At 51.0% G+C, this 9,191-nt stretch overlaps 1 protein-coding gene across 1 annotated transcript; it reads right to left on the reverse strand.

Moving 5' to 3' along the window:
* Nucleotides 1–217: 217 nt before the first annotated feature.
* Nucleotides 218–6,622, reverse strand: CDRT4 (CMT1A duplicated region transcript 4). Its single transcript, XM_027130932.1, has 2 exons — nt 6,613–6,622; nt 218–2,645 (listed from the first exon to the last, which is right to left on the reverse strand). Exons 1-2 carry the CDS (start codon nt 6,620–6,622, stop codon nt 2,188–2,190), a joined length of 468 nt encoding a protein of 155 aa, XP_026986733.1. The 3' UTR covers nt 218–2,187.
* Nucleotides 6,623–9,191: the final 2,569 nt, after the last annotated feature.

The following is a 9,191-nucleotide window of genomic DNA, read 5'->3' on the forward strand; positions in this document are numbered from 1 at the left end:
CCAGGGGTCAAAATCCCTACCTCGGGGTACCCAGCTTTTATCCATGTCCTAAGAAAAGATTAAGGGGACTGTGGGGCAGTCGCGCCTCCTACAGCAAGGTCCTCCGGCCCACGAAAGGAAGAGGAGGATTTGCTGTCTATCAAGTGCATGGCTCCCCCAGGCCCCTGGGTTGAGGCCTTCCTCCCGCCCCGCCCCCCGCCTCCCTTGCCAAGTGGAGGGCTCCCAGGCCACCGCCAAGCACCCGGCCCGCACCCACCAGCACTGCAGCCTTGTTTACACAGTCACCCCCCCAGGGACCTGCGAACCCAGCTTGGCCTTGAAGGGACTCCCTCCTTTCCAAGGAATTAGACTGTTTCTCTCTCAAAAACGGCCTCAGGAGACAATGCGTCTGGACCACAGTCACAGACACAAGCCATTTTCATCACAGCATAGAGTGCGTATGTCCTTGGTTCCTGCTTGTGTGGTTGTAACAGGCTGAGAATTAAACTAATCTAAACAATACTGTCTATAAAACAACCATTTTAACTTAGAGAGTATATGCGTGTAACAACTGCCAAACACCTAGAGATTTAAAAAAACAGAAACAACAAAACACCCAAAAAACTATGCGAACACTAACACAATGAGGATCTATAATCCATAGCTTCCCAAACATACTCTGGCTATAAACCCCCATAAAAGGAGAGAAGAGAGAAGAATTCTCGTTGGGAATTTATCACCAGCCTCCATGTCTATAAATGTTCCGTGGACCCAAATACAGTCATTCAGATTCACTGGGAATCACCTATTCTTTTTGCAAAAATTCAGCCTCTTCCAGCAACTAGCACATTGCATCTTCTATGTCTCCGTGAGGGAAACAGGGTGAGTATTAACTGCTTCACAAATATAAGCAGAGAAACTCAGGTGAGGGCAAAGAAGAGAGATGCTACCAATGAGGCCATGCTCAGCAGGCAAGCCCCAAGCCTGAGACCGTGTGGTCTGCCTGTCATAACTCGAGTCTCTTTGTGTCTACAGGCAGAGTCTTCTGCGTCCAGACTGAGTACAGCATCGTTTGCTTTGAGGCCACGTGGGAACAGCTCAGAGCATGGGTGGACCAATGCCAGCTGCATCTGACAAAGCATAGCTGGGGTCCAGCCGGGAACCCCTCCCCCAGCCAACTGAGCTCCACAAGACTTAAAGAACTACAGGGGAGAAAAATCCTCCATTTCTCAGCAGGGGACGCCCGGGTCTCCACTGCCACTTTGTAAACCCTCCAAGGAGCAAACATCCCAATACCAGGTGCCAAGGCGGGCAGCAAGGTGGGATCGCCCAGAACCCCACCGGGCAGGTAGTGAGCTCATCTTCCCTTGGCTCCAAGCCCATCCTTTTGCACTCTGCTTTGAGATGCAGGACTTGGGATCCTGCAAATCACATTTCTGCTCCCCTCCCGGTGAGGCTCTGCCCATCAAAAGAGCCAGAGGGAGTCCGGAGGCTGAAGGAAGAAGAAGGAACTCGCTCCTGATTTGTTTCCTGTTTACCTCTGTCGGCTTCCTGTCCCTTTCTGTTTCCCCCAGCAATTCTCGTTCACTCGGACGGTGTCAACTCCTTCCAGAAACAAATATTTGAGTCCAATTTTGGTTTTCCGAACACTCTCAGAGCCAACTTCGGGGCGTCCGTCAGCCAAACAGCTCCCCCTCCTCAGAGGCGGGGCTGCCACCCCCAAAGGGGTCTCCTGCGAGCTCAGGACACCAGCGTCTGGGAGCTGAGATGCAGCCCACCTGCCCCTTCTCCGAGTGTCTAACTCTTAACGCCTTCTCTTTGTCCCCCCAGCCTGCTTCCTGCAGGCGCCCCCTCCATCCACATCTCTGTGCCCCCTTCCTGCCTTTGCAGCTACCTGGCTAGAAATTCTTTCTATCAAAGGATCTCTGGTGTGATTGCTGTCTCCTGCCTGGACCAGGACTGATTCACCCCCAGCTGGGTTCTAAGCATCTCTGGCAGGATCTAGAGCCCGGGGGCTTCCCACCCGCACATGACTGCACTGCCAGACAGGGTGCCCTCACCCCCTCCGTGGCCCACATTCCATCTGGTTGATCTCAGCCGACCTCTGCCCGAGCAGGGGCAAGTTCCAACGCAAAGGCCGTCACGAAATATGTGGCAAATGGCCCTTAACTGCTGTACAAGCTTGGGGGCGGCTGCAGGGACTCCCTGTTAAATGTCGGGGTGTTTCTCCTCGCCGGCCAGCAGTGAGCGGTACGGAAGCACCCTCATCCTCGGCTTCCGGGAGAAGATGATCTTGTTGTAGTCGGCGGTGGGACTTGCCCTAGCATCCGCGTGGAAGTGGGTGCGCTCTGGAACCACGGGGGGACCCGTGTCCGACATGGAGAAAGAGCCCCACGCCGAGAGCATGGTCTCTGACCCCACGTCCTTGAACATCATGTTGCCTAAGGACGTGAAGGACTTTCTCCTTTCCAGCTGGATGACGCTGGGAGGCTTTCTCTGCCTGCATGTCGGCCGGCTCTCCTCGGCCGTTTGCAAGCGTTCCACGTCTCTGGCTTTGCTTTTCTCAATCAGTCTTTTCACCAGCGGGGATGTGTACGTGACATAGGCGGGCCACAGGTCATGTTTCTCAAGCAGATTCACAGGAAGCCCGATGTTTTCTGTCAGTTCTACCGGCAACGAGAAATACGGGCAATTTAGAGGCACTCGCGGCCAATGATTCCATTCTTTAAGGGTCGGAGGGTATCGGAACTACATGTTGGATTTCCCCCCCATCATGCATGATAGCCCTTCCATCCCCCGTATTCAGTGGGAATAAAATGAAATCCAAAGTTAGGAGACATGGACGTTCCTGGCAGTCCAGCAGTTAAGACTCTGTGCTTATCGGAGAATGGATTACTTTACAGGTTCATCCGCGAACATTGGAAAGTCCCAGGGAATGTGTCCACTGCCTCCTGCCAACGTCCAAGGACTAAGAGATCGGGTGGCTTCTAACAAGGTCACGGGTGAGGTGGGGAGCTGTGACCCCACTTTGAGAACCATCGGTCCAGGGCCACGCCACTCCACCTCTGTGAGCACTAAACCCCGGGAGAGCCTGGGAAAACACGGCGGCGGGGTCCCGCCCCAAGGATGCAGACTCCGCAGAGCTGCTCTGGGGACTGGAGAACTTGCATTTCTAAGTCACTCCCGGGCGCCGCTGCTGGTTTGAGCACCTCCTGTGAGTGGCCCTGGTTGAGGCTGAGTAAGCTCTAAATCTTTCTTTTGGCTGCAACATACACGAGGACCGGCTTGTGCAGGTGGGAAACGCGGCCCTCAGGTGAGCGACTGCCAGACTTTCCACCCCTTTTCCCTCCTCATCGAGGAACCACTGTGGAAGGCAAGGGAGCGAGCTCTTGACGGGGGTCACCTTCAACGCCACTGCATTTATAAGTAACACTCCCAAGGTCAGTGTTTTATTATAATATACCTCACGAAGCATAGCATCCTAAAGATTCATTCAAACTCTTAAAAAAAAAAAAAAAAAGCGAGTTTTTGTCAAACCTAGTCAGATCCAGGCCTCATGGATTCCTTACTGCTAAGTGTTAGTGGCAATCTTTCATGACAATACGTTTTTAGGAGAATTCACAATATCATTTTTCTGAAGCTAGGGAAGAAATAATGCTCAAATAGTCCTCTAAGCTAGAGAGAGTTTCATGTAATAATAATGATGATAAAATGGAAGTTGAAGCACCTTGTGTCTCCTTCTAAGACCTAGAATGTCAGGCCATCCATTCCAAGTCCCCAGCAACACAGAGTATGTCATCCAAGGGGTCACCGTCCTTGCTTACCCACCTCTAACCAAAGGAATTCCTGGCTTATCCTCCACGTTTGTAGGGCTATTAGAAACGTGAGCACCAGGAGTCCCCTGGCGGCCTAGTGGTTAGGACTCGGCACTTTCACTGCCGTGGCCCGGGTTCAATCCCTGGTCAGAGAACTGAGATCCCACAAGTCATGCGGTGCGACAAAAACAAAACAAAACAAAAACAAACTAACAAACAAAAAACACATTGAATTATACAATAAAAATAAGTGTATTTTTTTTTTTTAAGTAAGAAATGTGAGTACTTCTCCCCATACATACAATAGGATTAATCAATCATGTCAGACGGTGGAAAAATGCTCTGAACCGGTGATATTTGGGGGATGTGGGATCATTCATCCCTGCTTCTAAGCCTCTAGTTTATGAGCCCTGAAGCTTCAGAGAAGCCCAGTTACTAGTGAATCGTTCGTTTCAACAGCATCCCCCTCAGAGCCCCTTGCCCCATCCCGCTGCTCCCATAACAGCCTCCATGGCTGATAGGACAATTCCACAGACTGGTAGGTGTTCTCACGCCTGCTGATGCAGAGACTAGGATACTGTACAATCAAGGGTGGGAATGTCCGAGACAGCCTCAAAACTCACGGGGAGGACTTGTTTAAAAATCAAAGGAAAGGGACTTCCCTGGTGGCGCAGTGGTTAAGAACCTGCCTGCCAATGCAGGGGACATGGGTTCAAGCCCTGGTCCAGGAAGATCCCACATGCCGCGGAGCCACTAAGCCCGTGCACCACAACCACTGAGCCTGCGCTCTAGAGCCCGCAAGCCACAACTACTGAAGCCCGTGCGCCTAGATCCTGTGCTCCACAACAAGAGAAGCTACCACAGTGAGAAGCCCGCACACCGCAACGAAGAGTAGCCCCTGCTCACCGCAACTACAGAAAGCCCGCACGCAGTGACAAAGACCCAACGCAGCCAAAAGTAAATACGTAAAATAAATAACTTTATAAAAAAAAAAGAAAATCAAAGGAGAGAAATAGTCGACATTAAGTCTGAAGACAAGCTGTGGGCTCTGATAATTTCCTCCAACTCTGGCACGCAGGGTCCATTCTGTGTCCCTAGAAATGAAACGCAGACCAGTGGTCCCCAGACAGAGGCAGCATTGCTAGGGCAGGAGGCATGACACTGAAGGGGTTTTCTTGTTTCTCCTTCAGGCACGAAGGCCCGTGTTCAATCCTCTGGGTTTTCAAGCCCAGTTCCTCCCATCCACCCCCCGGTCTCATATCCCAACATCCCCAGAATCTAGTCTGATTGGCCGGGTTTGGCCCAAGTAAGGAATGACACTTGTCTGGAACCTGATCTGTGACCTGGATCGTGTCTCTTCACCCCGTACGACCTTTGTCATCTCACTTACGAGATGAGGACGAGCTCCTGTCCTGCTTCTCTCACAGAGGCGTGGTCGTTATAATAAAATGTTATAATAAAAATAAAGTGCTTCTACGTCAGTGCCCCCAGTTTCGCTGCATGTTAGGATTACTGGGGATCTTTAAAAAATTCAAATACCTGGCTCTTCCCTGCCCCCACCCCACCACATTGTGATCTAATTGGAATAGGATACAACACAGGCAGCGGAATTAAAAGCTGGATTCTAACATGCAGCAAGGTTTGGGAACCGCTATCGTAGAATCTAAACCCCCCAAAAACACTGAAGGTTTATAGGGTTTTAACTACTTCAGAGATAGGAAACAGGTCCAGGAGGTCACTTCAGTCTTTTTTAAGTTCTAAGACACAGATTTAAGAATTTACACATTCAATTCCGACGTATATTCAAGGATTCTTTGTTATGTATGTTCAGGACTGCATATCAGTGGCCTTTAACCATTTTAAAGGACCCTGGAGCATTCCCACCACCACCTGCCAATACGGGAACCACTAAGACCGAAGAAAGCGCTGAGCTAAGAACACTGGGGCTGAGGATGGTGCTTTGGTGCAGAGCTAATTCACGCTCTATCTGTGGCCACAAGCTGCATCCTTATCTCGGAAAACCATCCTGCAAAAGGATTTTGTGGGTTCCAGGCAGGACCGATTGGATGAGTGGGCACGAGTCCACCCCACTCAGACTGTTTGCCCCACAAATGCTGTGTAAGTAGTGCTGTTTGTACACCCCTGATGGGCAAGACAGTATCTGGCTCCAGTGTCTCCTGAGCTGTGCCCCCAGAGAATGCAGGAATCTCTCAAGATGTTAAGAGGTGTTACTTAAAGGAGGGGAAAAGTCCATGGCAAAGACCACCCTCTAAGGGCTGCATATACTTTTTAATCCAGGGGGCCCCATACACGTAGTCTGTGTGGTTTTGCAATAGAAATACAGCAAGCCTGTCCGCAGTCCAGCTGGCCTGAAAGAGGACGTGTTAAATTCCTTTAGTGCAGGCATTTCAGAGCCTGTGATAGGCTGACTTGTTCTGTAACTCTCCAGAGGGAAACTGGGATGCAGCATCCCCTAACCTCATATGACCAGGGAATCATTCATTCATTCACTCACTGGGAAGGGCATCTCAGGGAACTAGTAAACCAGGGAAACGGCTGGGAGAACTCTGAAACAATGTCCTCGCCAGCCCTTGTTTTGGAACCTCGAGCATCAGAGGAGGTTCTGCCATAAGTGGACAGAGGGACAAACTTGCTCAGGGTATAGCTGGGTCTTCAATGACTCACTTCCTCCAGAACCAGCCTCAGAAGGTTGGCCTCACAAAAGTGCCCATACCCAGAAGCGCCAAGCCAATGCGAGGGCCCAGCACTCCCCGGAAACCAGACCCGCTTCCCTCTGTCCTCTCTGCTCTGCTCTAACCTGCAGGCATCTTGCGTTCCTTGCGTCTCCTCTCACTTTTCTCCCTGAACCATCCGGGGAGCTTGTCTGTTCCCCGAGGGAGAACCACATTTTCCCCGACAGGAAGCTGATGCAGAGTTTCTTTTCACCTCTGTGTGTTACCCTCCTCAACTTCCCGTTTCCTCCCCTGCCCGCTCTTTCCTTATCTGCCCTCTGGCTACTACTCAGTTATTTGGGGTGAAGAGGAAGCTTCCACTTAGGCCAGAAGTGCCTGGAGGCTCATCTCTAAGAGCTGGGCATGAATCAACTTGGCGCCACGTGGGGTGTCTGCACTGATCTTCATCCGAGCAGCGCTCCCATCTTACAGGCCGAGTGTACGCTTTGACCCCCTCCCCGCACTTCAGACCTGGGGAAGCCCAGTGCCCCCCACGGACCTCCCGTGAGCACCACCCCCATCACGGCTCTCTCCACCTCTTCACCCTGTCCCGTCCCCCCGAGACCATGGAACTGATGGGCTCCAGGGGGGCCTCCACGAGACCCTGATTTGATGCTAGGGAGCCCTGAGAATTCCAGAGCTGTTCACGCAGAGGGGAGCGGGATGGGGAGAGGCAAGTTGGTGTCCCCTCACCCCTCACTACGGGACAACGTGCTGGCCACCTTCTCTTCTGCAAACACACACACTCCAGGGAGAGGAGGGACAAGCCCATCACTGAGCTCTGTTAAAAAGCCAAGTTGCACATGACGGGCAGCTTTGGTAGCTGATACAGACCACGCCTCTTTCTGGGGGGGGCAACGATCTCCAAGCACACCAGGGGTGGGGGGAGAGATGGGAGTCTCATGAGATGGGACGGTCTTCTAACACAGACCTGGCATCACCGATTCACCATTGCGGCGGGAGGGAGGGAACACGCCGCTTCTTGAGAACCCTTCTGTACCCTCCACATTCTCTAGTGATTATGCACGGACTTTGAGGGACACAAAAGTGGAAACAGAGTTCAAGTACCCACGGCCACGCAACATCAGTTCACTCAGGCACGCAGGCACTCTGCAAATGTACGCCGAGCTCCAAACACCGCACTTCTAAGAGGTGCGGATCCCGCGCTCACCCAGAACCCGCTGTGGACGCGCCATGCTCACCTCTTGCCTTGGGGGGTCTACCCTTCTCAGTGTCAAGGGTCCACAAGGCACGTTCGTTTCCCACGCTGATAACAGATCAAACAAGACTAATCCATGCCATCTGAGTCATCAGAAACAAAAGCGGAGAAATCCCTGTAGAGACCAGAACAAGTCCCCTCGGCCACTCTGCAGATGGGTGTCCGGTGCCTGCACGTACCAGGCCCAAAGCAGAATGAGACCGAGCCTTGGTTCAAGGGGCTCCCTGCCCAGTGAGGAGACAGATCACAAGCTTCCTAACTCAGCCTGGGTGGGGAGGGATGGCAAGAAACAGGTTCAAGGAGAGGAGATGATTGTGCTGAGTCTTGAAGGACCCGGGGTGGTGGACGGCAGGCCTCGAGGGTCTCAGATTCTGAGTGCACTGCGTCTCTGCTCGGAGCCCACATTCCTCTTCTCTGTGTGAGGATCACACAGCCTGTTTCCAAGCAGCATGGATTCTGCATAGGAACCGCGATGCTGAGTTGACTGAATAAACACTTGACAAACGCGTTACAGGAAGAAGCATTGGGCACTGGGTAAAACTACGCATCTGAATTTTATATTTATCTGAGGAATGTTCAGTTATAAATATTAAAATTCCCACTTTAAGATGTAATACAAAGGCCCGTTAGGCTAAAAGCACCCATGGCCGTAAGTGTCTAGAGATCAAGTTTCGAATTTTTTAATGTAATTTCCCAAACAAGCCCAACAGGCCCGATCAGAGGAGAGCTTTTCAGCCTTTTCCTTCCGTGGCCGTTTTGGGGCAGCCGGGTACACTGATAGGCTAGACCGCTAGGAAAGAGATGAAAAACCAGGCAGCAAGAACCAGCCCTGCCTTTTCATACTCAGGAAACCAGACATGAAAGGCTTCAAGCAGTTTGTGCTCGGAGACCCTGTCTCTGCCTGACAGCTGGCTCAGGAGTAAAGGGACCATGAAAATGTGTGGCTTCACAATGTGTAATCAGTCAGAAAGAGGAAGTTCTGCTTCTCTGGAACAATGAGGGAAACAGACAGGCATCTCCCAGGGCTGGCCACAATCAGCGGGCCCGGCCACCCCCTTTTACGATGCTCAAAGCACTAGCAACCCAGGCCAGTGTTTGCTTTGAAGAAGGTGACTTGCTAACTGCTAACATTGGTTACCTTCAGGTCAGGGACCAGGGGACCAGAGAGCGAAGGAGGGAATTCAAATTTCATTTTATCCCTTAATGAAAAGTGTGAATTTTTAACATGGTATATATTACCTACATTTAAAATATCTTTAAGAAAAAAATAAAAGAAATCTCAAGCAAATCATAGAAACAATGCTTTCTTTTACAAAACAATATTGTAGGCAATAATTAGGAGCAAAATTTTATTTTTTTATCCTTGTATTAATTTGATTTTTCTGCCTGTTTACCTGTACTTATTTTACTTAATTGGGGAATTTTTCATAAGGCCTCGTTCCACCT

The sequence above is a fragment of the Aethalodelphis obliquidens genome, unplaced genomic scaffold (genome assembly GCF_003676395.1).
Source record: "Aethalodelphis obliquidens isolate GAN/ISIS:26980383/991018 unplaced genomic scaffold, ASM367639v1 scaffold38, whole genome shotgun sequence".
In the NCBI taxonomy this organism is placed as follows: Eukaryota; Metazoa; Chordata; class Mammalia; order Artiodactyla; family Delphinidae; genus Aethalodelphis; species Aethalodelphis obliquidens.